Genomic DNA, 19,088 nt, shown 5'->3' on the forward strand with positions numbered 1-19,088 from the left:
GAAGTTGGTAGAAGAGAGCATTCAAAACAAGGTAGGAGAGCATATGTTGCACTGGCTAGTTAAGGAGGGCCTTGCACTCTTCTAAAAGCATGGTTGACTTCATAATGGCCACTGGCACCCACTCCACATAGCTAGTTCTATGGCATAGGAGAGGCCAATTCTCTGAGTTCCACCATTTCTTCGTCTTTGACTACAATGAGCAGGATCTTGGTTGGCCACCCTACACAATCATCATCAATCTCCAGACTCCACCTGGCATCTCGTAATGTCAGCAGCCTCCACTTCATGGCAGCTTGGGAACCCAAGAAGATGCTCATCTACAAGGGTTGGAGTCAACACTAGTATGTGCATAGGCGAAGCAGAAGCAGATAGAGAAAGAGAGTTGTGAGCTAAGAGCAAACACGGTGATCGAGGAGTTCAATGACCCAGTTCAATGACTGATGTATGCTATGGTTGCTACTAGACCTAACTCCCACTGCATAAGCAATGTCAAGTCTAGTAGCAACCATAGCATACATCAGTGAACCACAAGCTGAAGCATAAGGAACACCCTTCATAGTATTGGCTGCCTTATCATCTTTTGGAAAATCTGCTTTGCTAAGCTGAAGATAGGGTCGAAAAAGTACACCAAGAGGCTTAGCATCAGCCATAGAAAAACGATCAAGTACTTTCCTAATGTACTTTTCTTGTGAGAGAAATAAGAATTGTTGCTCCCTATCTCGTGTTACATGCATGCCAAAAGCTGCACCCAAATCCTTCATAGAAAAGGCTGAATTCAGCTACCTTTTCAATGCATTAATTTGGCTTTTATGCTTACCGGCAATAAGCATATCATCCACATAAAGCACAAGTATAATAAGGCTTCCATCATCAGCCTTCTTAATATATAAGCAGTGATCTGCACTACTCCTTTTAAAACCATGTGAGAGCATGAAGGCATCAAACTTTTTATACCATTGCTTAGGAGCCTATTTCAAACCATACAAGCTTCTCTTAAGCTTACATACCAAATGCTCCTTTCCATGTATAACAAAGCCTTTGAGCTATTTCATGTACAACTCTTCTTCCAATTCACCATTCCATCTGATCAAGTTCAAGATTCATAGATGCTACAATGGCAAACATCAAGTCCAAAGAAGTATGAAAAAGAACATTATACAAATCTAATGAAAGCTTAAACTTGGGAACAGTTTATGGCTAGGGAGATTTTCAAAGATGAGTGGTATATGGCCAATATTGATAAAAACTCAAACTAGATGTTTGTTCAAAAGGGAGAGAAACTTTGAGCTAGGCTAACAATGGAAGCACTGGATGACCAAATTTTAATTGTTGTTCTTAAAACTGAAAGTTGTTTATTTTCAGTGAGGAAGGAAATAAGGGGGCCTGTTATTAGCTGCCATTGGGAGCATGGATATTTCCTGTGGTGTTTGTTGTAATAATTTGTATTAACTATGAAAGCTTTGGACCCAACATACAACTTTAGTGAAAAGTGTCTTTGGTTGTTTGTTGCATGTGATCTTTGTAACAGGGGATCATGAACCAATTGTCGAATGTTATGTATAAGTACAACTTCAGTCTTCCTCCAGAGTATGCTCTAGTGATCAGGGCTTTGGGGTCTTTGGAAGGAACTGCAACACTGTTAGATCCGGAGTTCAAAGTGGTAGCTAGTGCATACCCATTTGTTATTGGCAGGCTTCTTGCAGATCCAGATCCTGACATGAGACAAATTTTACGAGAACTCCTTATTCGAAATAATGGCTCTATCCGATGGCATCGACTTGAGCGCTTGGTAAGACGACCTTTCTTCTTTTTCTATTTCATTTTGTCCTTTTTACAGTTGCACCATCCATGTGCATACAGATTCACACCAGCACATTGCTGCATATACTGAAAGCTCCTGACAATGTTTCCTGATGGATAAGTCAAGACACAGTACAACTCACTTAAGAAATTGATTTCATATGTGAGAAGAAATTTTTTTAGGCAGCAGTACGCTATCCTCTCCGATTCTACAGCTTAGATGTGTCAGGGGGCCATTTGAAGTGCTATTTGTCATGCACACAGAGATACTTGTCTTATAGAGTTAGGGATTTCTCTGAGGTCTTATCAATAGCATTTCTTTTTCCCTGGAAGAAAGAAAGGAAGAAGGTGAGGTATCTATAACAGAATATTATAAATAGTGCCGATACAAACTGTGACATGTATAGTCCTTTCCATATGATCCACCCAGCCCAAATTCTGCCATTGACAGAAGTTTATGTTGTATGAATGGCTTTTTGAAGAGCAAGGTAATCATAGTGTAGAGGGTCCACCAGTGTGTCCAAGCGAGGAAGTGTTCACATTCAGCCATTTTTCTGTACTGTCTGAATGTTCTGCAAGAGCAATGCTCAAGAATCTAGTTGTAGTTGAACTCAATGTTTCACATTATCTAGAAAACTTTAAAATTCATAAATGAAGCAGTGAATTCTTTTTTGAATTAGGGGATTTGCAGTACATGACAACAGTTTTGTCTTTTCTAGTGATATTCTCACTCCCTGCTTGGCATTAATCCTTCTCTGCCTAGAGAAACAGAATAGGGGATCTTCATGATGGAATCATAGTTGTCAGGTACGAAAGGTACGATACGGTACGGTACGATAAAATACAGTACTAAATTGTACCTTATTATTTTATAAGGTATGGTACAATATTAGTACGAAAAAAAATTTAACATGGTTAAAAAAAAAAAAACCATAAATCATTAAATGATAGGATACATGTTTAAAGTGGAAATAGCCATTTCATTACAAAATAAGATGAATATATGAGGGTGACCATTGCGATCGCATAGGTTGCGCAAAACATGTGATACAAGTTACAACTATAGTCCAGTGTATCATAGTGGCATCTTGCATGTGGATTCAATGATAGTGGAGACAAAAAAGAGAGAGACCTATGAATCTATGATGAGGCATCACTATCATCATCATCATCATCATCATCAGAATCATCAGAGTGCTCATCAAGAGAGTTTGAAGATGACTCCTCGGCATTGGATGATGAGACACACTTATACTCATCCTCACTAATGAGGTTACCATCATCATCAAATGATGGCTCCCTAGGTGGTGGTTGTGTAAGCAAGGGGGGGATATCATCATGAGGTACAAGATGTGAGCTACTAGAGCCCCGCCTTACATATGTCTGCAAGCCACTTGAACCACCCCTCCTTGATGTTGGAGGGCGTAGAATAACCATGTCCTTGCTACCACGTACTCGAACTCCCCGCCCACGAGCACGCTGATTGGGAATGTCATGAGTATTTACTGCTATAAGCTCTTTATAGAGCTATGCAAAAATCATCTCCTCCTCCTTGTCCACCTCCTAATGTACACTTGGAAGAGTGTTGTCCGTCAACTTGAATGCATCAACATTTACCTACACAATGCACATAAGATTGTAAATGCTAAAGTCTAAATTGTAAGGTATAAACTTCAAAGTTTAAAGTTTAAAATAACAAATTTTAAATTTTATGTCAAATGTTTAAGCTTACTTGCTTCGGACTACCCATGCTTATTATAGTCCTCATCATGTATAAGTTAGTGCACAAATAGACTAGCCTCTAACTGTCGTGTGCTAAGCCGATTGTAAATCTTTGTGTGAATGAGAGAATAGACACTCCAGTTTCTTTCTCTTCCACCTGAAGAGCAATCTTGCAAAGGACCCTCATGGCTAAGGGTTGAAGGGTCTCCAGTGCGTATCCAAAGTTTTGCCACTAAAATAAAGGCTTTACAAGTGACTCTCTCCTCCAACAAGTGGGAGAAGCAAAAGCCACGCCCTCTCTGATTTGCATAACATCCTAGCTCCTCCAACACTGCATTGTGGTCATCCATAAGGACCACACGAGTGAAATAAGCAAGCTGGTCTGAATGGAACTCTCTATCATCCATGATCATTGGTGACTTGTAGGTCGGATGTACCAATGTGGCAAAACCATGGATGGGCTTATCTATCCATGCTCATCTCGTCTCTGCTATCTCTAAAACATGTGCACGTTGTGTCTTTGTGATCACTATACAAGCACGTGTCTCCACCAATACCGCTCTAAAGAAGCGAATGGGAAGGCCCATGGTGGATCCCTTGCAATCACTCATCTGTAACACCCTATAAAAGGGAGTCACGACAATGACAATGGCATGCACTTTTTGCCAAAACTGCTCATTAAGGCACAAGCGTTGTATAGCTTTGGTCTCCTCTGTCTCATTCTTATCCCACTCGTTCCATAGAGTGGACACCACTGTCTGACGCAAGGTGGACCGCACCTCTTAAAGACACTCCAGCAATAAGCATAGAGTGGACACCACTGTTTGATGCAAGGTGGACTGCACCTCATAAATAGACTCCAGCAATAACCACATGTAAGCAAAGCAAGTTGAAGAAGGCTTCTTCAACTCCAGTGTGCTATGCTCAGGATAGGGAGATAGATATTTATGCATAAATCAATTATAATAATGAAAGAAAAAAGACAATGACAAATCACAAATGTATACCTTAATGATAGCTTGCCGAATGTGGCAGTAGATGAATGCACCCATTGTTTTCCTCCCTCTCTTACTGGTATCTACGGCCCGCAAAAAGTAAGTGCCGAGTGGACATGAGACAAGTATATCCATGCGGCTCGAATAAGATAAAGGGCTCTATCAATCCTCTCCTTCTCTTTATTAATATTTTTCGTCCTCATGTCGTTGTATGTGACACCAATCTATTCTTTACATGGACCCACATTGGCAATGGCTTTTATCATCTTCTTCCATTGCCCTTGCTTTAGGACATTAAATGCAAGATTGCACTCAATCACCGTGTGTGCAATTTCAATGTTTGTGAGTCGTTGCCTTTCTCTAAGAAAGACAATCGATCCATGCACATGACTGGGAGCTTGAGAGAGAGAGGATTGTCTCTCTGGCGCTGCATGAGCCTCCACTCTTTGTCTTTTACTGGAGTCGGATGCAGATGTAGAGTCCCCCACCACCAATGGTAGAGGCCTCTCCCTCATAAGTTGAATATATGCCCACATTCGATGCTTTCTCATTAGTAGGCATAGGAGTTGGTGGCGATAAGCCACTTCCTCCTCCTCTTGTGGATCCCCCTCTTATCTTGGAGAGAATCTTCTCTACGATATTTTGAGGGATCTCCTTGCATGGAGCAACTGGCCCTTCCATCTTGGAAAGATCTTGGAGAAGTTGAGCTCCACCACTTGTATAGCGCTTCTTGCAATACTTGGATGTCCAATTGTAGGAGTTGGACTTCTTTGTGTCCCTCTCCACTATTGGGAATAAAGGCCTCATGCCTTTAAATGTGCTCGGGTGTGAACACACCCTTAGCACTTGTACTTACACATATATATCTATCTAAAAACCTAAAGGTACACTCTCGTCATTGTACCTAAAAACGTGTACACTCTCTACTTCGCTCTCTCTTACACTCTCTGTCTCTCCGCGCGCAACGAACACCTACTGTCTTGATCTTCGTGTCTCTCCCGTCACTACAAATTGGTATCAGAGTTGCAGCTGAGGCATTCGTACTTCTCGGAGTTCGTGCAGATCAATAGATCATGTTTTTTTGTTAGCTGACAGTTCCAAGGTGCAAGTGGAGGTTAAAAACGTCATCTCCAGACAGACGACAGATCGTTTCCTGACGACCTGGCAAGCAGACGTGAACCATGTGACAGCTTTCAAGTGCGTGATAGATCAGCGATTGACTGGCGGCAGCTTCCAACAGCAAGAAACTGGCAAGTGACCCCCCTACGCGCTGGACCTGCGTGGACTGGCGGGAGCTGTAGGTGTGGCATCAGGTGGCGCCTTTTTTGCAACGCGATTGCAGACGACACGTCCCTTTGCAAAATTTTAATCTTTTCAAAGGTTTCTTGCAAACAAGTCCTTTGCCCACTGACGGGCGTTTATGTGTGTAGGCATAGTAAGGTTTTTGGGCTAGATTTAGGCCTAGAAATTTGGGGCTTTTCCTGATTTTGGGGATCTTAACGCAGAATTGGACAATGTGACTCAGAAATTGCAAAGTCGGTGCACATTTACCCGGGAATTTTGGGGCTTTTTCACATTTTAGTAAAATTCTTTCAATTTCACTGAAGTGTATGCAGGACTTGGAAAATTTGCACAAATTGGGCTTAAATTTACCCAATTTCTCGACATTGATGCACATTGGATCCCGTGCAATTTGGGGCTTTTGCAGTTTGGGCAAAATCTGTGCAGTATTTGGTCTGTTTATGTACACCCAAGTTGAATTCCACACAATTTGGACATCAACACTTGGTAAAATTTGGGGGTTTTACTGAAATTGCTCTATTTTGGCAAAATTGGCCTGTTCTATGCATGACAGAGAAAATACAGATGTGTGGTTGATTCTTTGAGCATAAAATTTTGGGGCTTTTGACCGTTCCTGTCAAATTTTATGCCCATGGGTACATGTACAACAGAAATTGCAGCTAAAATTTGGGATTTCTCATGTAATGTGATGTATATGCCCTTGGAATAGCTGTAATCAGTTGTGGAATGCTGTAGCACATGGTTTGGTGCTTCTGAAAATTTAATTACAGATCTGAAATCTCTGCTTCTACGTGGTCATTTATTGCTGGTTGGTACTTGTTTGTACCTTGGTCACTTGTGTGACAGTTTAGGCTTGCATTTGCTGAATTTTTTGGTCACATTTGGGCTGAAAATCATGGCTGGCAGCAATGACAGCAGTAATCTCATGCACATAGAGAAGCTTGAAGGAGCACATAACTTTGCAGTTTGGCAAAAATAGTGCTACAATATCCTGTTGCAAAAGAAGCAGGCAAAGCCGATTAAAACCAAAAGGGGCAAAGCCTGCAGACATGGAATAGGAAGATTGGGATGAGTTAAATGAGCTTGCATGCTCAACCATCGAGCTATCGATTTTTGATGCCTTGTTGTTCAACATTGAAGGTTTGGATTCTGCATATGCTATATGGGCTCGACTAGGAGAACTATATGCACAAAAGAGTGCTGCAAGCAAAGTGTATTGGCTGAAAAAGCTTATGGATCTGCGTATGACAGAGGGTATAGCAATGTCTACTCACTTGAGTGAGTTTAACTCCATTTTCAGCCAGTTGGTTGCCTTGAAGTTCTTGATTGATGAAGAATTTAAGGCTATGTTTTTGCTTTGCACTCCTCCAGAGAGTTGGGATACATTCAGGACTGCTATGAGCAATTCCAATGCGATTCTTTTGTATGCTGATGTAGAGAGTGCTCTACTCATGGAAGAAATGAATCAGCAGAACAATGCATCCGGTAAGTCTTCTAGTGCTTTGCATACTAGGGGCAGATCATAGTAGAAAGGCAAATTTGATAGCAAGGGACACAGTAAATCATGTGGCAAAGATGCTGAATGCCATCATTGTGGCAAGAAGGGCCACTTTAAACGTGACTGCTACAAATGGAAGAAAGAGAAAGGAAAAGGCAAGAAGACAGATGATAGCAAGGAAGAGAAGAAGAACAGTCAGCCTAAGAAGAGCAATGTAAAAATTGAAGAGGTGAATATTGTCACTCATGGCAGTGATAGTGGGAGTGACGTACTCTTTGTCTCTTCACACTTTGGTGCATATGCTTTACTTGCAAATACAGATGATGACATGCATACTTTGGATTCTCGATTCAGGTGCTTCCTTTCATGTCACCCCTCATTGTGAGTGGTTCTCTGTCTATACAGGGGGTCAACATGGTGTTGTCCATCTTGGGGACAATTATGCATGTGACATTGCAGGTATTGGCAGTGTGTAGTTGTAGTTTCAGCATGGCTGTGTCTTTATACTTCAGTATGTACGGCATGTATCTAAGCTCAAGAAGAGCTTGATTAGCACAGGGTAGCTAGATGATGATGGTTTTCATACCATCTTTGGTGATGGAAAATGGAAGATTTGTAAGGGATCTAGGGTTATTGCCAGAGGTTGCAAGAGTGATACTTTGTATCCACTTTATGTATCTAGTATGCGTGACCATGTTGTTGCCGTGACTGAGTAGGCAAGCGTTTCTTTGTGGCATGGCCGGTTAGGACACATGAGTTAAATATGAATGAAAGTTCTTTCTCGATTCGGTTACTTGCCTTGTCTTCGTTTTGCTGATTTTGAGCATTGTGATCATTGTATTTATGGTAAACATGCACTGACATCTCATAAAAAGTCTCTTTCTTTGAAATCTTCTCTTCTAGAGGTAGTACATTCAAATGTATGGTAGATGCTACAATTATCTTTAGGGGGAAAAAAATATTTGGTCACGAAATGTATGGGTTTATTCTATTCGTAGCAAGGATAAAGTGCTTGACAAGTTCAAAAAATTCATAGCATTGGTTGAAAATCAGACTGATAAAACACTTAAGTGTCTTCGCTCTGACAATGGTGGGGAATATGTGTCCAAGGCCTTTCACGCATATTGTGACAGCAAAAGGATAAAGAGGGAGCTCATTGCCCTCATCATCCACCCCAAAATGGAGTTGCAGAGTATATGAATCGGACCATACATGATAAGGTCCGTACGATGCTATCTCATGCTGCATTATCCCATGGTTTTTGGGCAGAGGCTGTTATGATAGCCGTTCACTTAATTAGTCGGTCACCAAATAGGTCTTTTGGGGGGAAGGGGGGGGGGGGGGGGAAAGTTCCCCAAGAAGCGTGGTCGGGCAAGCCACCTTTATATGCTCATCTGAAAGTTTTTGGCTGCGAGGCTTTTGTGCACATTCGTAAAGAAAAACGCAGCAAACTTGAGCCAAAGTCCTGTAAATGCATTTTTCTAGGATATGGTGATAAGGGTGAAATGGGGAATAGATTGTGGGATCCGGAGAAAAGGAAAGTAGTGCGTAGCAATGATGTTATGTTCTGGGAAGATCGTATGCATAAATAGCCCGAAAAGACTGAGAAGGTCCGTAAGGTTGTATTCCGGGAAGAAATACCTTTTGGACAGCAAGATGTGCCCGCTTTACAGCAGCAAATACCTGCTGTAAATGAACTTGTAAATGCAAAAAATAATGCTGGAAATGATCAGCCAGCTATTGCCCATGATAATGAGCCACCATATGTGCAGGAACAGCCAAGACAACAAGCTGTTAATGCTGATTTGCAGACTGAAATGCCAGGACAGTATGCTGAAAATGGAAATTTGCAGGAACAGCCAGCAAACAATGACCATTGGGTTAGGAGATTGCCTAGGGCTACTAGACAACCTGATAGATTTGTTCCTGGGGCAAATTATGTGGCTGATGATGTCATGTTGATCGACTGTGGTGAATTGTCTTGCTTCAAGGAAGCAATGGACAGACAAGACAACAAGAAATGGTATAAAGCCATGTTGTCAGAGATGGAATCTCTTGAGAAAAATGGCACTTGGGACTTGGTGCAGTTGCCTAAAGGGGCAAAAAATACTTCCATGCAAATGGGTTTACAAGATGAAGGTCACTTCTAGTTCCTCACCAAAGTACAAAGCAAGATTGGTTGCAAAGGGGTACAAGCAAGAGCAAGGAATTGACTTTGATGAGATTTTTCCTCCTGTAGTCAAGATGACTACATTGAGAACCATTTTGGGCTGGGTCGCAGTTAAAGATATGGAACTCGTACAGATGGATGTCAAGACTGCATTTTTACATGGTGATCTGCACGAAGACATATATATATAGTAGCTTGAAGGGTTTGTGGAAAAAGGGAAAGAGAAGATGGTATGTGAACTCAAAAGGAGTTTGTATGGGCTGAAACAAGCACCAAGAGAATGGTATCATAATTTTGATACATTCATGCAGTCTCAAGGCTTTCATAGAAGTCAAGTGGATCATTGCTTGTACATAAAAAAGGTAGCAGATGGTAGCTTGATTATCTTGGTTTTGTATGTTGATGACATGCTGATTGCTGGCATGGATACTCATGCGTTGGACTCATTGAAGCAAAGTCTTCATGGCAGCTTTGACATGAAGGATCTTGGTGATGCAATTCACATTCTTGGCATGCGAATACTCAAAGATAGATCAAAAGGCTTACTCTATCTATCTCAACAGGAGTATATCGCCAAGGTTTTGTAGCGTTTCAATATGGAGGGGAGGAAAACAGTTGGGGTTCCATTGTCTCCATATGTGAAACTCAGTGCAGAGGACAGCCCTACATGTGATGATGATAAGGCGGAAATGACCAAGATACCATATGCTTTAGCTGTTGGCAGTTTGATGTATGCTATGGTTACTATACGTCCTGACATTGCCTTTGCAGTGGGAGTGGTTAGCAGATACATGGCAACCCCTGGCAAGAAGCATTGGGATGCAGTGAAAGGTATTATGAGATATCTCAAAGGCACAAAGGAGTTGTGCATCTGCTTTGGAAAGCAGAAGGCAACTGTTGTTGGCTTGACGGATGCAGACTATGCTGGTCATGCGGATTGCAAAAAGTTCACTTATGGATATATGTTTACTTTCACAGGAGGAGCAGTCTCTTGGATCTTTAGGCTAAAAAAGTGTATTGCATTGTCTACCACAAAGGCAGAGAGTATGTGGCTGCCACTGAGGCATGCAAGGAGGCTTTATGGCTTTCACGTCTGATGGGAGAGCTTGGCATCATAGAGTTACCTGTTCTCCATTGTGATAGTCAGAGTGCTATCATGCTAGCATGTAATCCTGTCTTTCATGCAAAGACAAAGCACATACATGTGAAGTACCACGTCATTAGAGATGTACTTGACAGCAAGAGCATTGAGCTTGTCAAAGTGCATACAGATGATAATCCTGTAGACCTTCTCACGAAGGGTCTTTTAGCAGAGCGGTTTGCTCATTGCCGACAGATGATGGGAGCTGGATAGATATATGTATTTCAGCTTTGTATATACCTAGACTTATCTGATTCTTTTCTCCTCTTAAGGCACATTGCCTTTAGGTGGGAGGTTGTTGGGAATAAAGGCCTTGTGTCTTTAAATGTGCTCGGGTGTGAACACACACATGGATCACGTGCAAATTGAAAGCCTCATACTTCTTTCGAATCATGCTGCCGATGATAGATGAAGAGGCTCAGAGAGAGAGAGAGAGAGAGAGAGAGAGAGAGAGAGAGAGAGAGAGAGAGAGATGCTTGAGTCTTGACTCTTGAAAGTTGAAAGTTGAAAGGGAGGGAGAGGCTTGAGGGTTGGGGTAAAGTTGAAAGAGTAAGAGTGAGAGAGAGGGAATGGGAGATGAGAATGGCAAATGCTTTGATAGGGTGCGGGGTAGAGGGGATGGGAGATGAGATTCGAGAATGGCAAGTGCTTTGATAGGGTGCAGGAAGGAGGGGATGAGAGATGAGAATGAAAAATCACAAGTCAATTCAAGATCCAAGAGAGGAAGCTGAGAATGACAAATGCTTGCTGAATTGGTATGGAAGCATGGAGGAGAGGATCACCTTTTGTAGGTGAGGGAAGGGTCAAATGGTCAAAGAGGGGTCAACAGTCAAAGAGGGCTGCTAGCTCAATGGAATCCAAGGAGGGCTTTAGAGGGGGGGGAGGGGGGGGATTGCATAGTTGGAAAAGTGGGTGAGATGAGGTATCCAAGGCTTCCTGCCCCACCAAAAGCGCCACACATGCGGAATGTGCCGCATTAAAGTGCAGGTGGAATGTAGGAGGACGCGCAGACACGGTGGCCAAGATCTGCCAATTTTTTTGTATGGATGCGTACGGTACCGTACTGTATGGATAGTATAGTACATTCAATACCGTACGACATACGGAGACAACTATGGCTGGAATTAAATTGCTACAACTTACCTATGGTTGACTTATCACAAAAGCTAAGGGAAAAGCCATGTTTTTGTTCCCTTTTGATCTCCCCTTCTATTATAGGGGAGAGCAAATCTTGGCTCTTGAATCTGCGAGTAGTTTTACTCGCTTTTGCCATTCTTGGAAAATCACCTTGTAATTTCTCCAAATAACTCCTCTTGCTATCCAATCATATGGATGTCATAGTTTGATTTGGTGGAATCTTTTATTTCATTGCTTGTCCAAATCAATGACTTTTTGACATGCCAATCCAATATGTTGTTGATGATATGTTGTCTTCGACTCCATCCCATTTGTCCAATATACTTGTGTGAAATATGCTTTAACATTGTGTTAATTTTGAAAAACTGTTGCAAGGATAGCTTGATAACTCAAAGCTGGACTAGAGGTAATTGATCATGCTACAATACCCGAAATGAGAGCCGCTTTCCTTGTGAATCTATAAAAGTATCTAACAGACTTCTGTGTTGTGGTAAAGGGCATTTGAAATGCAAAAGCTTTGTACTTTTCTAAATCCTAACAATGTCAGGGACAATTAGAAGAAAGATGTCCCTTATGCAAGACAATCATGTGTATCAAGACTTTGTATGGGACATCAACAGCCCGGAAAACAAGGTTCAAGGCTTCAAATTATCCAAAGTCCATACTATTGTTAGCATAGTTGACACACCAACTAGTTGGCTGTTTGAATATTTCTTGCTGGACAAGCTTAGTGTGCGAAAAGGCGTGCAAGGTGAAATTTGCTGAGCATAGTCACACAAATAGGTTTCATTGGGATTGGTGTAGGGAGAACAATCTGCTTTCTATACTTAAAACTCACCAAGTTCAATCATGCCCAAACAATTTTTTTCCTTATCTGTGTAAAGCTTATTGGAACTCTTCCAGACCTGACATTGGTCTCTATTGTTGCTTGTTGTTTGATATTTAGTAACTTGAGGGTCTTTGCAAGAACATTGGAAGCTTGAGATACAACATGATGACTCTTGAGCTTGGTTTATTGAGTGTGAGCATAAGGATGTTGGAAGGAATGGATTGGCCGAGACTATGGTGTTAGGGTTCAAAAGATTGAAGAAGAGAAATAGGTGCTAGGGATGCTCATATTCAATTAATACAAATATGAGATGCCAGTAAGAGGGTACAACCTGAGTTGGCTGCCCAATAGGTACTCCAAAAATGTAAGTAACCCAAAAGTGGTCAAAACTCTCCATAATGATATTGGCTTAGTACTGGAGTCAAGTAAGAGATAATTGTATTGCTATCTTACTTGATATAGCCCAATAAAAGGTTGCAAAAGCATGGATTGTGTTAAGCAAGCTATTCTATCTCTATTGTGCTGTCTTTGTAATAGTCTATCATCCCACCTCATAAGGATCCGAGGGAGGAAGAACAGCTAAGAGAAATCTTGCAATTGTGTATGGGTCTCCTCTTAATCCAATGAAGGGAATGACTCCTCCAAGGAAGAGTGTTAAAGATGAATACTCACAAATGTGAGACAGAAGAGACTCAATACTTGTTTTTGCACATGTTGACTTCAATATGTTTTTGTTGAGAAACCACATCATTTCGTATAGTTTCCCTTCTTCATTCCCATTTTTGGTTTCAGTTTCCAGCCCTAAAAAGGCTTTCTAGGGCCTTCCAAGAGAGTTGGAGTGCCGCTCGAGAGACTTCAATGGGCAAGACTTGAGACAGGTCATGCCTATATATATACGGCACATCCCCCATTTTCTCTCATCACCCTTACTTCGTTTTGAGACTTTTGTCTCTCTCTCTCTCTCTCTTTCGTAATCTCTCTCTCTCTCTCTCTCTCTCTCTCTCTCTCTCCTTCCATCATGTTCTTTAGACGCCTTGTCTATGCTGCAACAAGGAGAAGGACATCCCTACATAATGGGTGACAGCTCTTCTACTCCTGGCGTTGGCTTTTGGCAGCTGGTTATGGCTCCTCCTCTAGGTGGCTTCATCAGTTTGCATTTGGCTGTTTCGTTGGCTCCTTCATCACTCGGCGACAGATTACTAGCCCTTGCACCTTGTGTTTGTAGTCAGGAGGCTTCACCCATTTGCGTTTGTTGCATCTGGGATCTCCCTCACTGTAGGCGACTCTCTCCTCCACTAGGTGTCAGCATTAGAGGTTGCTACATTTGCGTTTTCAGCTTCTAACTCCTTCACCTTAGGTGTCACTCTCTACTAACTGGTGTCACTCTCCACCTGTTGATGTCAATCTTTAGGCTTGTGTTTGTAGACTCAGAGGCTCCTCATCCTCCAATTGCAGTCTCCTTGCTCCAGGCATCACCAATCATCATCCATGCATTGCAGATTTAAAGGCTGCTCTTCTTCGGCAATCTCCTTGTTGCAGGCGACACCTCATCCTACCGGTGTTTTTAGACTCAGAGGCTTCTTCGGCAATCTCCTTGCTCCAGGGCTTGTTGGACAGTCTCCTTACTCTAGGGCTCCTTCGTGCTACGGCACCCTTGTATTAGATTCACTTCATTATTTCACTCATTCATTTGAGTTACTCTTCTTTTCTCCTCTCAGTGTTTTCCGTACACATACTATGTTTCTCCATGCAATCCCTACTATCTCCAATTGCTCAGTCATTTCTTGACATGGTATTAGAGCCAAAGGTGCTCAGTGAGCTATGAAGTTTCTTTGTATTAGTGAAGGCAAAGACAGGTTGTAGGTTCGGTATCCACAACAGATTTCTTGACCATTTCCATTATGTTACTGGGAGATATCCTTCTTCTCGCTTCCACCCTTCCTTTTACAGGTTGGCACTACAGTATCATGACAACTCCATTGCCAGATTGCTTGACTACTGGGTGCCCCTATTGCAGCAAGAAGGGTCACACCCTTGAAGATTGTTGACATTGACCTTTGCTCCCTACCCCAACGGAGTATATGCGACTTCCACCAGGCATTCCTTGTGCTACCTATGCTTTCTGGGCCACAGAGATTGTTTTGCATCGGCTCTGAGCTTACTATACTCAAGGCAATAAGCCGCATTCGATGTGCACTAAGTCCTCATGAGCAGACGGATGCTTTAAGACCTCCCGAGGTGATAAGTCTTGGAGACCACCACACTATGCGGAGGTTTCCCCCACCCATTTTCGGGTTCAGTGGCTGCCACGGTCCACATCTCCTCCATAGTCCACTCCATTGAGAGCTCGCGATTGTTCCCCATCCTTGGCTCCTCTTGAGTCTCCTTCTACTCCATCCTCTTGTTCTTAGGTTCAAGAAGACACTTGTGGGTACTCTCTAGCTTTTGCTCCTTCCTATCCCCAAATACCTTATTTGGCACCACCGGCAATACTCCTTCATCATCAGATACCTTGGAGTTTGTGATCCATGAGTTGGAGTTCTTTCTCTCTCAATGGAGGCTCTATTGGGGGACCTTTTTTATTTGCCCTTAGAGGAGGCATCTCCTTTTTCTTCGGCTTTAGAGGTGACTCCTACTCCTCCAGTTTCAGAGGGGGACTCTACTACTCTCAAAGTTCCTCCCGCACCATTATTTACTTTTGAGCAGTCCTTTCCTCTACTCCTACCTAATCTTTAAAGGCTTTATCTGCGATTGGGGCCATTGGATTTTCAGCCGTGACTTTGTGACTAGGCCTTCGTATTCCTTCGAGCATGGTGTAACTGATCTCGTGGCTTCTCACTTGAGGTTGTATTTCAAGTTCTGCCGCTCATTTGGTCTCCTGACTATCTTCCAGGTCTCCTTTCAGGTGGCATTCTCGGATTATAGGGTGGATCTTCTTCTCTTAACCTCACTTCTCTTTTTTGTGCTTCTTTTTGGGCATGAGAGGGGTGTTGAGAAACTGCATCATTCCATATAGTTTTCCTTCTTCATTTTCATTTTTGGTTTCAATTTCTAGTACCAGAAAGGCTTTTTAGGGCCTTTCGAGAGACTTGAAGTGCCGCTTGAGAGACTTCAATGGGCGAGAATTGAGACAAGTCATGCCTATATGTATACGACATATCCCCCATTTTCAGATTCTTTCATCTACTTTGCATCAAGTTTGTGTTTCGAGTCCGTTTCTAGCTTGGCATCAACTTCTCCACCTTGGCGACAACACATCCTTAGCTGGTGGTGACATCCCTACATAGTGGGCGACAGTTGTCGCGGATATGCCATGATCAAGTGTACGTATTAATTCTTGCTCATGCCATATGAATCCACGCCCCATGCGAATGCACACTTAATAGGACATCCTCGAGCCAACATGCAAATCCACCCTTGCCATGTCATCATAGAACCTTCTAGAAGATATGCCACATGATTGCTTGCATCATCGATGATGCCATCATGGAATATTCTAGATCTTTAGTGGCTATCCAACACCTATAAAAGGAGGGGCTCGCCATAGAGCTTCTCAGTCTTGCCAATGCCAGTCTTGGGAGCTCAAGGAGTCCAGAACACCAAGTAAGTAACTTCGAGTTCCAATTCTAATTCTTGTCTAGTCATAGTATCTAGTCTTGTCTTGTTTTCCATTATACTTTTGTTGTCTTGTTACCTTGTAATCTTGTAGTACGAGATCTTGTCTAGTACTGTCTTGTATCTTGTTCATCCCTGTTGAGGAAGATCTTGTAATTCTGATATCTTGTATCCATAGCTATGGTCTTGGGTTGTGGGATCCTTCATATCCTATCGAGTCTTGTTGTCTATACCTACAGTCGTGTGTTGTGGGGTTTTTCATATCTTGTTAAGTTATCATTGTACTTTGTGCCCCTACGTGGGATTATCTTATAATTAGAATTCTTGTAACAACTCTTGCATCTAGTCTAATCTCTGGAGCATAGTCTAGTGCTCCCATAATAGTTTGGCAAGACTACTTTCTAGCCCTACTAAGCACCATGGAGGCGACCCTTGAAAGAATTGTGGCCTCCCTTCAAAACCTCTAACAACAAATTTAAGACTTGAATGAATGACAAGCGTAACTTTAAATAGAATACCCTATGCATTTAGGCCTTGCGCTGCTTCAAGACATACAAGACCAGATTCGAGACTTGTAGAACAATGAAGTGATCAAATGATTTTGTGTGTTTATCAACCCCCAACAAGAGAACCCAAGATCAGTATGCCAGAGAAGTTCAATGGTGACCGTTCGAAGTCCAGGGGATTCCTGCAACAAGTAAAGCTCTATATCCGCATGCAACCGGATAGGTATCCACATGATGCGTCCAAGGTGGGATTCATCGGGACATTGCTTTGTGGTCAAGGTTTATCATGGTTCGCCTTAATCTTGAACAAGAATATGCTCGTACTTTATAACTATGAGGCATTTCTTTGCGAGCTCACTTCCACATTTGGAGATGCAGATGCTGATCGAGTAGTAGAAACAAAACTTCGGAAGCTATGACAAGCTAACCGCCATTTCTTAAATTTAGACAATTAATCTATGACCTCACTTGGCATGAGGCGTATTTTATCAACCAATTTAGATGGAGTCTTCAAGATGATATCAATGACCTCATGCTCACTATGCCTGACGCAGAAACACTCAACGATTATATCATGCAAGCCATCCAATGTGATAATAGATTGTTCAAGAGGAAGCAAGAAAAGCGAGAAGAATTAAAGCCTCGCCAATGGGACCCAGCCCCATTCAGAGATCCAATCAGAGAAGAGATCAAGTCTGAACCAATGCAAATAGATAATACCAAATTCTAGCCCTTGACCCCACAAGAAAAGTAAAGACGAAAAGAGAATCATTTATGCCTATATTGTAGAAACCTTGGACAGATCACCCTAAATTGCCCAAACAAGAGGGCAAAAACCCCAAGAGTTGCTGCATCCATCCTCGAATAGGAAAACAAGGATGTCCGGTTATAAATGAGACCGTACAATTGGACTTTGATGTAAGAAAGGGTCTCTTGATCACAGCCACACCCATGGAAACTTTCCTTGTCATAGTTGAGAAGATTCTGCTGAGAAAGACTCTTTCCCTTAAGGCCCTAGTCGACTCTGAGGCCTCCACATGTTTCATTGTTGATGGTTTTGTGAATAGATACTAGATTTCAATACTCCAAAAGACCAATCCTGCAACAACTGAAGTCGTGGATGAAAGACCTCTAGCATCTGGAGATATTTCCAAGGAAACCCGACCACTCATGATAACTCTTGGCAATCACAAATCTCGTGTATGCGTTAATGTCATATCCAATCCCACAAATCCAATCATCCTTGGGATGCCTTGGCTAAAGAAACACAACCCGGAATCTGATTGGGTTAAGAAAAAGATTACACGTCATGAAAATCAAGGGAAGTCGGTATATTTAGGAGCCAAAGCTTTATGCACACAGCAATGCAGGAACCGATCTACATGATATATCATATACCAACTTAAGAATCTAGTAAGAATGAGTCAGTGAAGCTACCAAGCTAGTATCAAGACTTTCAAGATGTCTTTGAAAAAGAGAATGCAGATCTCTTACTCGAGTATAGACCATATGATTGTGCTACAAAAATCCATGAGGGGGCTCAACCACCGTTTGGACCCATCTACAGGCTATCCTTTGATGAATTAACTGAACTACAAAAGAACATTGATGAGAACTTCGCTAAGGGGTTCATTAGGCACTCGAAGTCTCATGCTGGAGCCCCAATTCTATTCATGAAGAAGAAAGATGGGTCTCTTTGAATGTGTGTGGATTATGGAGGACTCAACAAGATAGCAGTCAAGAATCAATACCTTTTGTTATTGATACTAGAGCTCTTGGAACGCCTTGGAAAAGCCAAGATCTTCACAGAGATTGATATATGAGGGACTTACAATCTTGTGCGGATCAAAGAAGGAGACGAATGGAAGACAATCTCCCACACAAGGTATGGTCACTTCAAGTATGTTCTTATGCCATTTGGTCTCACCAATGCTCTTGCAGTGTTTCAACATATGATGAATGATATCTTCTAAGAGTGTCTAGATGATTTTATAGTTATATACTTGGATGATATCTTGATATTCTCAAAGGATCTAAAGGAGCATGAGCACCATCTAAAATTAGTTTTGGAAAAGCTCAGAGAAAAAGGATTATATGCAAAACTTGAGAAGTGTTTTTTTCATTAGACAGAAGTGGAATTCTTGGGGTACAATATCTCCTAGAGAGGAATCTTTATGAAATCTAAGAAGATCGAGACTATTCTTGATTGGCAAATACCCACATGTGTCCACGATATGCAATGTTTCCTTGGCTTTGCCAACTTCTACAGAATATTTACCAAGGATTACTCAAAGAGAGTCACACTACTCACAAAACTCACAGGAAACTTAAAAGTTCTCATGGACCCAAGAAGCCGAGAAGGCCTTGCAAACC

At 42.0% G+C, this 19,088-nt stretch overlaps 1 protein-coding gene across 4 annotated transcripts in view; it reads left to right on the top strand.

Moving 5' to 3' along the window:
- The window catches only part of LOC148015134 (Protein kinase superfamily protein), a 112,527-nt gene that overhangs the window by 79,402 nt on the left and 14,037 nt on the right, over nt 1-19,088 (top strand). For all 4 annotated transcript variants that reach the window (XM_087665570.1, XM_087665569.1, XM_087665571.1 and 1 more), the window contains one exon: nt 1,529-1,789. In XM_087665570.1, coding sequence (XP_087521696.1) covers nt 1,529-1,789 — 261 coding nt within the window. The remainder of the gene's footprint in view (nt 1-1,528; nt 1,790-19,088) is intronic.

The sequence above is a fragment of the Lygodium microphyllum genome, chromosome 24 (genome assembly GCF_053477565.2).
Source record: "Lygodium microphyllum isolate KBCC chromosome 24, Lygodium_microphyllum_v1.1.10, whole genome shotgun sequence".
NCBI lineage: Eukaryota > Viridiplantae > Streptophyta > Polypodiopsida > Schizaeales > Lygodiaceae > Lygodium > Lygodium microphyllum.